Source organism: Delphinapterus leucas, chromosome 14 (assembly GCF_059928025.1).
Source record: "Delphinapterus leucas isolate spDelLeu-1000000601 "Yukka" chromosome 14, BTC_Dleu_Yukka2, whole genome shotgun sequence".
Lineage (NCBI taxonomy): Eukaryota > Metazoa > Chordata > Mammalia > Artiodactyla > Monodontidae > Delphinapterus > Delphinapterus leucas.
In genome coordinates this window covers 46,328,399-46,341,853 of record NC_143142.1, presented here as the reverse complement: position 1 = coordinate 46,341,853, position 13,455 = coordinate 46,328,399, and the positions used below count along the sequence as shown (strand labels likewise).

The following is a 13,455-nucleotide window of genomic DNA, read 5'->3' as shown; positions in this document are numbered from 1 at the left end:
AGTGCCTCATCCATGGAGGTGGAGAGGCCACAGAAGACTGTGAGCCAGAATACAAGAGTCTTTAGTAAAAGTGGGGACATTATTAAGAGGTCAGGAAATGGCACAAGGAGAAGAGTGGCAGGGGGATATAAGCAGATCGCATGTGTCTGAAAAGGGGAAGGTTTTGTGCACGACGAAGATGATAATGTTCTGAAGGTGGCATTGGAGAGCACAAAGGAGATGCACCCCAATAAAGAGGAAAGTGTTTGATTTTAAAAGCAAATAAGAAGAAAAGCCATTTAAAAGAAATAAAGTGCTGGTGTAAACAAAAATTAGAATATGAAAGAGAAAAATATGAAAGCATAAAGATGCTAAAAGTATCAAATAAAAGCTTAAAATGCACGTTATTGATCATTTACTTATTGCATGAGGCTGCTTAACGCTGTGTCTGACATTTACTAAGCAGTACTCTGGAGAGCAGGCTCCCCAGCAAACACGAGAAAAAACGACTTAGGAAACAGAAAATGAAAAACCTTAACAGTGTGAAAATAAAATAATGATCTCTATGGACTGAAAATAATAACTAGATTTGATAATCTCTAATTATTCCTTATATTCTAAGACCCATCCCCACCTTGCAATTCAGAAAAGGTAATGAAGGCATATTAAGCATTTTATTGCTGTAAACATAACTCTTTAGAAATTACAGACCAACTTAAAGTAGCCAACAGATGACCAAGCAAGGAACTAACACCCAAATAATCCAAGAGTTTTTATACTGAAACTTGAAGGAAAGCACCTTGTTGTAAACATCACCCAAGATGAATATTAAAGTCTAAAAATACTCGTAAAATAGCGAAAGAGAAATAGGTTAGACTAAGTACAGCTTGATGACAGTGTTTAGTAATTCAAATATAACTAGATGGAGGAATATAGACACCTAAACAGTAGATTATTCATTGTTTTAAAATTATTTGATGGAGAACAGGTTGATCCATTTATGCTCTTGTCCTAACATGAATTGAATAATCTGGAACTGGAAGACAGACTCTGTTTCATGGATACTAATAATCTATATGGACCGGTGTATTCTAGTGCAATGTGAAATAGGTCTTACAAACACCAGAAGTCCCCTCAAAGGTTGGAATTGTTTAAATAGGCATGGGGAAATGTGGCAATACTTTCAAAAGTTTGTTTTGGGCTTCAAATGTCTTTCTGAAAAAGCCAGGGCCATTTTAGCCGAGATTATAACGCCTTTAAACTCTTGCTAAAGTCGAAGACTGTCATATGTGTTATACACTGGCTGACATTCAAATGTTGGTATAAATTCAGAAATGAATTGTGTCTATAACTAGAAACATCCAGTCAGAGTGAATATGTAATTTTTGAAGCTATATAATTAAAATTCTGTCAGAACATTATACATTGAATGAACATTATGAGGCTAAAAACTTTATATACAAATGTAGAACAGATGTCCAGATGAAGCCCTAGAAAAAACCTGAAATAGATACTTTTTCCATAAATTTTTCAGAGCAAATACATTTACATCAGTCAACATACAGAGAGGCTAATAATATGTAGTAGATGTATTTGGAATTCAATGTCAAAATTAGCTCAAGATGGTATTTTGGTTGATATTAAATAATAAAGTATTTATAATACACTAATGTTTGCCTCTAAGGACTACCTCTTTGGAAAGGGAGATGTTTTATAAATATTAAACGCTTTGTTTTCAAACTATATACACATAACGATTAAATCACTCTTTTTTCCTTCTCTTTTGTTAGGAGCAAGTTGATCTGAGACTCAGCTTTCATTATGGGTTTGAATTATAACTATTCACTTATAAAATAATTTTCATATCTTTACGTCTATGGAATGACGTAAAGTATGTGAGTTAGAGTAAAGCATCTAAAGAGAAGGATTAAATTCTTCCTAAAGGCTGTTCATTAAAAACAATTACATGCCTTTAAATGACTGTTAGAATGGTTGCTGTCTTAAAAAGGTAATTTTAAAATTTAGGGATAAAGAGTTAGAACATCAATGTGTAAACATGAAAAAAAGAGTCTGATTTGAAAGTATCTTCCTAGAAAGACTGATGACTAATACTGCCATTTTTTTTTCTTGTATCTCCCATGGTTTTATGTAACTAATGGATCTTAATAACAATAGTTATTAAGGATGGTTGCTCTGGCATTTGTCAGACAATCTAAAAAACATTTCTGGAAGATATCAGGAGTGTTAAGAAAAGACTTCTGATGATATGTCATATCAAAGTGACAAATACTAACAATTAATTAATAGTTATTTCTGGGCTTCCCTGGTGGCGCAGTGGTTGAGAGTCCGCTTCCGATGCAGGGGACACGGGTACACGCCCGGATCCGGGAGGATCCCACATGCCGCGGAGCTGCTGGGCCCGTGAGCCATGGCCGCTGAGCCTGCGCGTCCGGAGCCTGTGCTCCGCAATGGGAGAGGCCACAACAGTGAGAGGGCCGCGTACCGCAAAAAAAAAATAATAATTATTATTATTTTTTTAAATTTCTTCAAACTCCTGGACCCAGGCATACTCAAGTATATTTCAATAAGTAGCTTTTGACTTTATTTCTGTAAAGATTACCCATTATTAATGGAACCTCCAAATGGGAGAAAGAAATAAAAAAAAAGACTCCCTGTGAATGATTCTATTTACACCTCTGCATTTTGGCATGCTACAGACTATCAAAATTTTACATAGTGTACAGAGTTAAAATAAGATGTGTATTGTGGCTTTGAAAATATTGATATTATCTGCTATAACATAGAGGGAAATAGCTCTGGGTAAAATAATTCACTCACCATCCCCCTTTGACAAGTGTTGGAAGTCCAATAACTATTCTTTGATCTTGTAACACTCTGGGAAATTTGAGTAACTGGGGGGACTAATCCTTAAAATATTTTTGCCATATCCAGTTTCATATTAGTGAGCAAATATTAACATTGAATTTAGAAAAGAGAAAAAAATTCCTCTACCATACAATAGTAAATTTACCTCTAAGAATGCTTTGATTCTATTTAGAGATTTTAACCAGGTAACACTATGTAGCAAAGTCACAGAAATGACTCATCATAAATAGGACATTATTAAATTTTGAAGTTAGAAAAGTATACTATATAATTTAGAAACTATCTATAAATTGGAGCATATATAATCCAAGAGCTTATTGACAAATCAAATCAGGAAAGTAAAATTTAGGTTAGTGAGAAAATTCGGTTAGGAGGTGGGATAGAGTAAGGAAATTGGATTGTCTAGTACAATTTCATTCCCATTAACACAATGTCATAAACTCTGTTAAAAGTTCCTAGCTGATCTCTTCAAAATAGCAGCAGAGGGTTATTTTAAAAAGTACTAAACTCAATTAAAACTAATAGTACGGTATTATTTACTGAACAATTCTAACTTCCCCCATTAAAAATTTTACATGTGCTAAAAACTTTTTTTAGATCCCTTTAAAAAGTTTCCCCAAAGCGTAACTATACTGCAGGCTTTTTTTCACAGCTCAGTCTAAGTCAATTATTTTATCTTAGGAGATGTGTAATAAAGAGCTGTATATAAATGAATAACACTTACTAAAAACACAATCTGAAAATACAATGCGATTCCCGTCTACTTCTTTGGAAGGTAATTTACCATGTCAGGTGTTACTTGCTTCAGCCTGAGAAGTATACTTGGCAGGTTTTCCTTTAAGTCAGAGTCACAGTGGTAAAGGGAAAAATGCGTGTGATATCCTGCAACTTCACCAGTATGCAATATGCGTCAATATTGCATCTACCACTAGACACAAACTAGAATCAGAGAAGTCCTTGACTCCATAGGAATTATAGCTGAAGCCCCATCTCAAGATCTAGACTCAGACGATGCCAGTTCACTCCCAATCAATCTCGCTATGTTGCCACCCTCTTATGGAATTTCCCTCCCAGGAAACATTTCCTAATTTGAAGTTTGTTTCATCTAGTGCAGTTATTAAGGTGGGAGTGCTTGGTGGCTTGTGGACTTGGCTGAGTAGCCATTTTTTTTCTTTAATGGTTAACCCTGGTCTAAATATATGATTGGATTTTTATTTATATTATCTGCAAAATTGACAAGGCATTTGGGGCATATTTCAAATTCTTCCCACATACTTGAGCGCATATTGCATGTTTAGTTTTATTTAAATATTGCCTGAGCTACATGGCAATTCAAAACAGAGCAAGGAGAACGATGCCAATTGCCATCTTAAGGCCAGTGCTTTTACATGACCAAGTTTTATTTATTCCATGTGCTGGAGATACACTACAGGCCACACAAAAGCTAAGAAGACCCTACAGGCCATCCAGGCACAAATAAGACCCTGTCTCAAGTTTTAATTCACGGTCATGATTCTGTTAGTATGACTATAAGAAAAAAGTCTACAAATGCTCAGGAGAGCTCTTGCCCAACAGCACTATTTCCATCTATTTTTCTCACTGAGGTGTCTCACCTTGTTCCACAATTTTCTTAGCACCTGGTTGTGCGTCATAAATCACACTGTTAGTTTTTGGGTGGTGGGAATTAAACCTAAATCACAATTACTGAGAAAAAGCGTGCTGGGGTCCTGGCTACTTGGTATATTGTCCTGTACTGTACTTTGTGATTCGACTTTGGGCTGTGATAGGGGAGGCAGATCCTAGGGTATTGCTAAAGTGATGCTCAGAGGAGCCCCTCAAGTGGCCAATGGTGGACGTGCCCCCGATGCTGCTACTCAGGCCCCCGCCCCCTCCCAGACTGCTCAGCCCAATGCCACCACCACTGCCCACCAGGCCACTGCTGCCTATGCCACTGCCTCCACCTAGCCCAGCTGGGCCACTAATGCCAGTCATGCCGGAGCCTGAAACTACCTTCTCTGTCACAACCACATTGTGGGTGTTTGATAAATTGGGGTACACACTCGGATTGCCCATTAGGCCGGAAGTTGGCTGGAATACTCTTTCTGTCACTACTACATTTGAAGACTCTCTAGGATCAGGGATGGTCAAAGTGGAGGGCAGGCTTGAACCAGGTGTTATTACCCTTTCTGTCACTATAACATTTGACCCATCTCTCAAGTCAGGCATCTCTAACATCCCATGCAGATTGGCACCAGAGATTGGGCCGACCACCCTCTCTGTCACCACCACGTCTGATGCATGTCGGTTATCGTGAACGTGGACAGAGGGCTTCAGAGCGCCCAAGGTGGCGTGAGACTCAGTTAAAGTGACATTACCGTAGGCCAGAGGACCAGGAATAGGATGCTGTACCCCAGGTCCCGAGTGGTAGCTACTCTCAGAAACGATGGTGGTGGTGCCGAAATGTGGGGAGGTGTGTGGGTGCCCACTACCAATGGGCTCTGTTCCCTGCAGAGGGCAGATCGGTTCAGTGCTGTCAGGTGGCCAAGAGGGATCAAGGTCTGGATATGGTTCCACTCCTTTTCCCAGGCTGATATCTGCCAACTTCTTAAATTTAGGCCCCAGTGTATCCAAAAAGCTGTCATCCAAGTCTTCTCCAATGAAGCTACAACAACCCACAGAGCCCGCAGGGGAACCTACACCTTCAATATCATATATGAGCAAACAGTCATTGGATGGGCGTGCTTCGTCCTCATCTGCATAAGCATATGCTTTCTGAATTTGTAGAAGAAAGAGAAAATGAAATGATGAATACATTTTTAACAGTAATAGAGGTCTTTATCATTATTTTTTTCCAGAGCTTTACCAAAAAAAATATATAAAACAAAATTCTAACATCTTCTAGAGACTCTTTAGAAGTTATTATATAATTACTTGAAAGAATTTGGTTAGGACTTATTTTAACTGTAATTTGGATAATACATTTTGATATTTATTTAGATGGACTTCTTCATCTTAGTGCACTTGGGACACAAAAGCACAAAAGGAATCACATGAATGATTTTGCAACCAAGTTAGAAGGAGGTATACTTAAAAACATTGAACTTAAAGTATACCAAAATTGTGTATTTTTTTGGATTTTTTTAAATTAGGTAGTTCATAGTTGATTTGGGTTCATTCAGAATTGTGCTTTTCTTCCTTCAGATGAAGTGAATATGGTGGTTCCATGAAGATTTATTTCAGTGTGGCTTTTTAAGCAAAATAACAGGAAAATTTGACTCTGGGTCTATGCCACTTTTGGATTCAGAATTGAAGGTGACCAAAGACAGTTCTTAAAAATAGAATCTCCTCCAATTCAAAGTGAAAGCTCACAGACATGTGTACTTTTATTTCATCTCTTTTGTTTGTAATGTTGGATTGCAAACTTTCTGGTTAAGCAGAAATACCTTTATTAGCAAACCAACTCATTGTGCCATTTCAATTAAAAAATAGTTTTTGAGTCCTTACTGTTTGGCAGACACTCTCTTAGGAAGTTGGCAATAAAGTAATGAACAAAACCAGATAAAGTCCCTCTCTCACAGGGCTTACAGTTCAGTAGCATGAGCCAGACAACACATAAACGTATTTGTTAGGAGGTGCAGAGTAAAGGAGTAGAGAGGGATAGGGTTGCTCTTTCAGAGAGTTCAGGGACAGCATCTCATAAAGTGATGGTTGTTCAGAGACTAAAGTCACGGGGACAGTAAAGCAGAGAGAGTGTTCTGGGCAGAAGGAGATACAAGTGCAAAAGCTGTAAGGCAGAAATGGAATTTTCATGAAAATGATATTCATTTGTAGGGACATGGATAGGAAGTATACCTATGGATTTCAGCAACTGTCCCCTTATTATTTGCTGCTATTTGGAAGGCTTTTACTACTAGTTCAGTTCAAAATATCAGCCACCCTCTCATTAGGAGAGTTAATGACTGTATTTTAGGCCAGTGTGTAGAAGGACATAAATGTATCAGAGACAGTATCAGAGGTAGGAAATATCTGAAGGTTTAAGTATCATATGGGGTAGAACCACGGGCAATTCTGTCTCTACCTGAAGATGGCAAAATTAATTCTCTCTGGTTCTTAGAATGTCCTGGAAATGTACTATGGCTCTTGGACCCACCCTTATTACATGTTTACTCTGTGCTTGGAACTGAGCCAGGTACTGGCAACATAATGTAGAGCCCATGCAGACGAGGCACTAAAAACAGTGGTGGACATGTAACCAACAGATTTTAGCAATGGTATGTTCTATAAAATGTACAAACAAAGTACTACAGAGATACACATAAAGAAACATCAACGCTATTTTGGATGAGAGGATTCACAGTAAAAACTTCAGAAAGGCAGGGGTGTTTGAACCGGATAGAAAGATGAGTGTGGGTTTGTGAGAGAGAAGATCAGGTAAAAGCATTCCAGGATGAGCACAGCATAAGCAAAGACATGGAGGGCAGTAGACCAGTGTGAACAAGGCAAAGGGGCTTGGCAAGCAGGGTGGCTGGTAAGGAGTAATTGGAGATGTGAGGGTGTGAGGGAAGAGGTCAATTGGTTAATTGCTGTGTGAAGGAGATGGACTTCACGCCACAGACAAAACAGAGCTGGGAGCCACTGGTTGTTTTAAAGTGGGGGAGTAAAGTGCTCAAGTCAGAGTTTGAGAAATACTATTCAGCAGGAATATAGATTGTCAGGTGTAAAGACCAGAGGCTGGGAACCTAGTTAGGAAACACGCACCAAAGCCCTGTTGGGAAATAGTGGGAGCCTGGGGTAGAGATATGGGTGCAGGATGGAAAGGAAGGCATGGGGATAGAGAGCTTACCTGGCAGAAGTAACTTTCCATGAAGTTCATATTCAGCCCTCCTTCTCTACATTCCCTCATAGAACTTCTTAATGTTCCAGAATATTCTTGACATATCTTAGGTTGTCCTGATGTTTTAACTCCATCCACCAGTTCCAATGCTGTCGTTCTTTCTCCTCCTCCAAGATCTTGCATTTTTCTGCCATGATACTCATTTGTGTAAACCCCTAAAAGTGTTGATCAAATTAAATTTTACTTTCTCCTGTAAATTGTTTTTTCTCTAGTGTATTGTAAACTAAAAATTAGTAACTTACTGTAATGTATAGTTTCTCCATTTAAGTACACAGCTGTGAGTGAGCAAAGAAATAAAATGAAGGTAATACAGGACTTCCCTGGTGGCACAGTGGTTAGGAATCTGCCTGCCAATGCAGGGGACACAGATTCGATCCCTGGTCCAGGAAGGAGCAACTAAGCCAGTGTGCCACAACTACTGAGCCCGCATTCCACAACTACTGAAGCCCACATGCCTAGAGCCTGTGCTCTGCAACAAGAGAAGCCACCAAAATGAGAAGCCCGGGCACCGCAACAAAGAGTAGCCCCTGCTCGCCACAACTAAAGCCCGCGCACAGCAACGAAGACCCAATGCAGCCAAAAATAAATAAATAAATAAATAAAAATGAAGGTAATACGTAAAGAAAGGAGATGCAAATATGATATTGAGTTCAAAATAATATTATTAATCAATTTGTTAATTCAGTAATTATCTGAGATACTACTATATGTTGTGCTGGGATCGGGGGCTCCACAGAGGTTATAAAACCCTATCTATACCTTAGAGAGTTTGATTTCAAATTGGGGGAAAATACCCAAATTCTAAAACTTAAGAAAAAAAACAGTATAAGAATACTCAATGTATTATTAGAAGCACAGGGCCTCCAGGGCATTCAGAGAAGAGGCCATGGCTATGGTGAGGGGATAGGTTTGCATGAAGACTCTGGGATTTGCACTTGATTGTGAGGGGTGAGTAGAAGCCTGTTACAAAATTCCAGGCAGGTGAGATAAAAGGATGGCCCAGACTATGGAAGTGCCATGGACAGAGAAAGTGTTGACAATGGGGTAGGTGTCCTATGGCTTTCATATTTTGAAGATCTTGAGTTTAGGTATAGTGTTTCATACTTCTTGCTCTGGTGCCTCTCACTGTGCTTTGTTCAAGGTTTGTAGACTTAATGACAGAATAAATGCATAAATAAATCCTGGTGGATTTGAGGATTTGACAAGTCTTGAGAACTGACTGAGTGTCAATGAATAGGGAGATAAGAGAGTCAAAAATGAGTTTCTGCTTTTTAGGTGGCGGGTGTTGGGGTCATTAACAATAATGGACACCTCAGGGGGAGAAATAAGTTTACAGACTAGCATCTCCAGTCTTCTGAATGTGGTCCGGTTCTATAAGTCATAAACATTCCTATGTCTTTTACATTTTGAAGAGTTCAAAGTGGAAAAGTCATGATCACAAGTTTGAAAAAGACTGAATGAAAAATAAGAGAATCAATAATATTTATTTACCTTGAAATAAGGCAAGACAGTACAATTATTTTCAAAGATATGAGTTTTTAAAATTTATTCCTCTTTTTCTTAGACTGATTTTGTGAATTGTGGAGGCAGATGCTAGCCTCAATAAATGAGCATACGTCTATTTAATAGGGCTGTACTTTAATTCAAATTAGTGGTTTTTAATAAATAACAATTGCTCTATTAGACAAAAAAATCTCAGCCAAAATTGACTTCTGGTTACAATTCAGTACTTCTCTCCTATTTATAGAAATCCTAATCAGGTCATCTCTTGTGTACTCTCTGATGATTGAAGAAGATTTAAAAAAATGCAACCTAAAAGAATAATAAGTATTGTAGGTTCTTCTTTATCATTTAATTTGCAAATTAGTCATTTAAAAAAGAATGATGGGAACAATTGTAAAGATAAGACAATTGAGAAATGGTAAGGTATGCAAAGACAGAGAATAGAGTTCCTCGCTAGTCATTTGAACTATGAAAACTTAAAAAAAACTTTTCTTACCTGAGTTGTCAATGCAGTCAATAATATCTGCATTATTGGGTGGTATTTGTGGTGCACCGATATTGGTCAAATCCTAAAGGACAGGAAACATTTTCCCATTTGTAATGATTCTTTTCTTTCAATAATTATACACTGGGTTTGTTCTCAAATTACCTCAGATTTTCTAAAAGGATACTGAAAGTAATCTGAACCTCATTTAGAAAGGCTTCCCCGGTTACTGTCATCTAATTTTGATGTACCTTTCTCTTCGTTTTCCCCATCGGCTATCCCAGAACAAAGAACAACCTAGACTGTTAGTGAGCACTTACCACAAGTTTGGGCTCCGGTCCTTCCACCGCCCATGAATGCATTGCTCCATCCATACATTCGGGAACAGGCTTAAAGCTGGCCCTACAACCAGGGACACCTCCACAGTCACAAAACATCAACAAAAATGGGACCACTGATGGTGAAAAGATAGGAATATTGCAATCAGCAGTGGGACCATATTAAAACAAAACAACCTGCTTTTATGATTAAATTTGAACCCCTAATATAACTCCATTTGATTCTAACATTATTATGAAAGTTTCAGAAAAGCTGAATAATGGTGAGATACCAAAGTCAATGTAAGCCTCAGACTGCAATCAATTTTTACTTGTTATATAGTATTCAGATTACAGATCATATTATACTATTAAAGCAGATGGGTCTTTTCCCTGTCATTACTTAGGAAAATATTAAAGGAAAAATATTCCTCAGAGACTGTAGCATCTGGCTCATCACCACTCTAATTTCTGTCATCATCCAAGGCAATGTTAAAGACCACCTGAAGAATCCATTGGATATTATACCCTCATGTCTAGATCCTTGACTAGGTCCACTGTAGTGATCATACAATGTGGTCTATCTCTAAATGCTTCCATGCATGGTACTTCCTTTTCATTATCTAAGTATTGTTGTGAAGTAAGTTTTATTATTTCACAGTTGGCCAAAGCAAGGCTCAGAAAACTTGGGTAAACTTTGAAGGACTCAGACAATTGAATTTAAAAGCTGGAGTTTAATTCTTCATTTATTTTGCTCTCCTTTCCTTAGGCTGTGCAGCTTTGGCACAGCATGAAATCCCTTCAAGGTCTAGCCCCTGCCTATCTTTCTAGACTCAACTCTCACCATGCTCTCAAGTACATCCTTTATTTCTTCTATGCTGGAGTCCTTTATTTCAGTTACTTGCACTCTCATTCTTTTGGGATTTTGCACATGGATTTTTTTTCTTCTTATATTGTGTTCCCCTTTTCTTGTCCACTAGGCTACCTCCTATTCATCTGTTAAAACCCAACTCAGAGTTTACTTTCTCTATGTAGCTTTTTCTGATTGTTTCAGTCAGTTATTTCTGACTGTCTTCTTCACTCAGATAGCAATTTGAACCTGTCTGTTATGGTACTTTCCCATTACATTGAGATTCAAAGCAAAAAAGTTTTTATCCTCCACTGCACTCTAAGGGGTCAAGTTGTTTGATGTTTTTTTTCATGTCATAAACCCAACACCAAACATAGAAATTTCTTGAGAATTGCCCAAAATAAGGATTTGTAAAATATATGTCATCAAAGGATCAGAAAACTTATTTCCTCTCCACAGTTTTTTAGGGGGCACGTAAAAACAGGACTGTTAAAGTACTTACATCCTAGGATCAAGAATCCCATGATGAGTAGTCCAACGCCAGCAGGACCAAAATATACATTATCCTTTCTTATTAGATGAAAAGCAGTGGTGCCACCTACACCAAGAGTATTTGAGTTTTTGTAGGTATCCGTGGTAACATCTGAGGAAGTAAGGCCATTTGTGCTAGTACTGGTATTATTATCATTAGACGGTGCCTCTTCCCTGGAATCACTTTCAAGTTTAATAATGATTGTACCAGTAGAAGTTTTCTGAAGAGCATCTGTAACAAGGTTTAAAATGAAAGAAATATTTTATACATTTAGCGTAATAATTGTTGGACAATACAAAACTATTTTCTCTTTGCATCAGTACTTATTTCAATGTGTTTATTCCCACCAATTCAGTAACTCCGCATATTGTCTCTTGTCTGTGACTCAGTTTTTAAATCAAACCATTATGAATAAATATTAGTGCTTGAGAAAAACTGTCCTATGTGTTGAGAAACATACACAGTAAGCACCACATTATGTATTGGTCAGCAGTGTGTCATAAGCCACTGTGGAGACATTTCTAGACCATGGGTTGCACATTTCTCCATGTATTAGACTAGATTTTGTTTGCTGTTTTACTGTCTTTCATCTTCAGTTCTTGTCTTTTTTCCTTTGATGGGCTGACAAAACCAACAGACTTTGGGCAGCTTGGTCAGTCATTTGTAGAAAAATCTCCTACTGATAAAGTAGCATATCCTCAAACTCACAACCAACAGTTAAAACAACTCATAGGAGAGGGAATTTGGCACTATTGGGGGAGGGGAATCTTCATATCAATAAAATGAAGCACTTTTGTTTCACAAGCAGATACTCCAAATTTGCTTTTTTCTTATCCTTCAAAGTTTCAGTAAATTATTGTGTTTGTTGACGAAACACAGGAGGAGAGATATCTGTGATTTGTTTCAACTTAATGGTTCCACAATTGCTGTTGGCTTCAGCAAGTTACTATTATTGTTATTATTATTTCTATTATATAGATGTAAGCGCTGTTGTTAGACTTTGTCCATTGATGTCACTCTAGAATCTGGCACAATGGCTGACGTTTGGTTAGAATTCGATACTTAGTTTCTGGATAAATGAATAAAGATATCCCTGGAAGTACACAACAGAGATAGGTTTACATACAGTCTATTTGATATCAAAGCCCAAGCCCTTTCAGCCCAGCTATGCTGATTCTATTGTTACTGTTTTGTTGGAATACAACAATTCTATTGTACTGTTACTGTTTTTGTTATCTTTATTATTATCATCAGATCTAATGTTTATCCCCAGAAGGTGGTATTTTTTAATGACAAAGGGAATGCTCCCTATTTGCCATCAGCCTACAGTTTAGTAAATTAAAGTTCCAATTTCTCTTTCATGTGTCCAATTAAGCTTGATGTTGGATGTAAGAAAAGGAGTAAACTAGCAATTGCTTAAGACAATTTCAGCACTGAAATAAACTTTATATGTAGATGGAATAAACATTTCGATTTGTAATAAACATTTTAAAAACTACATTTATTTTGACTGATTGTGGAAAAGACCAGCATAATTTGGTAAAAATTCTGAATTGTTGAATGACTTTAAAGAAATGCTGTTTTATTTCTTTTAAACTTGTGAAGCAAGTGGAAATTGTCAATCCCTTCTTAGGACAATTGAAAGAAAAAGAGGAAGAAAGGGAGAGAAGGAGGAAGAAGGGAGGAAGAGAAACTGAAGTAGCAAATATTGCTTAGAATTAGCCTCGAGGAACTTCCCTTCTAGTGATTAGCCTAATTTAATTTTGTTGGTTTTGAAAAGTAATATAAGTATGCTAATTCCAAATTGTTTACACAAAATTGTACATCAACTTTCCAAGGATCATGTAAAGTTAAGTTAACTTGGCTTTGGGTCTGTTTGAAAATAATTTTACAGTACAATTAAAAATTTTCCATTACTGACATTAATACGAGCTAACATTTATTATATATATATATATATATATATATATATTTTTTTTTTTGCGGTACGTGGACCTCTCACTGTTGTGG

General features: G+C 37.4%; 1 protein-coding gene across 1 annotated transcript in view; it reads right to left on the bottom strand.

The window, feature by feature from the left end:
* Positions 1-639: 639 nt before the first annotated feature.
* The window catches only part of DSG1 (desmoglein 1), a 41,687-nt gene continuing 28,871 nt past the window's right edge, over positions 640-13,455 (bottom strand). Inside the window, exons 11-15 of the mRNA XM_022586780.3 lie at positions 11,416-11,676; positions 10,067-10,200; positions 9,759-9,831; positions 7,709-7,914; positions 640-5,637 (exon numbers count right to left, since the gene is read on the bottom strand). Of these exons, the coding sequence (XP_022442488.1) occupies positions 4,597-5,637; positions 7,709-7,914; positions 9,759-9,831; positions 10,067-10,200; positions 11,416-11,676 (1,715 nt within the window). The 3' untranslated portion in view covers positions 640-4,596. The remainder of the gene's footprint in view (positions 5,638-7,708; positions 7,915-9,758; positions 9,832-10,066; positions 10,201-11,415; positions 11,677-13,455) is intronic.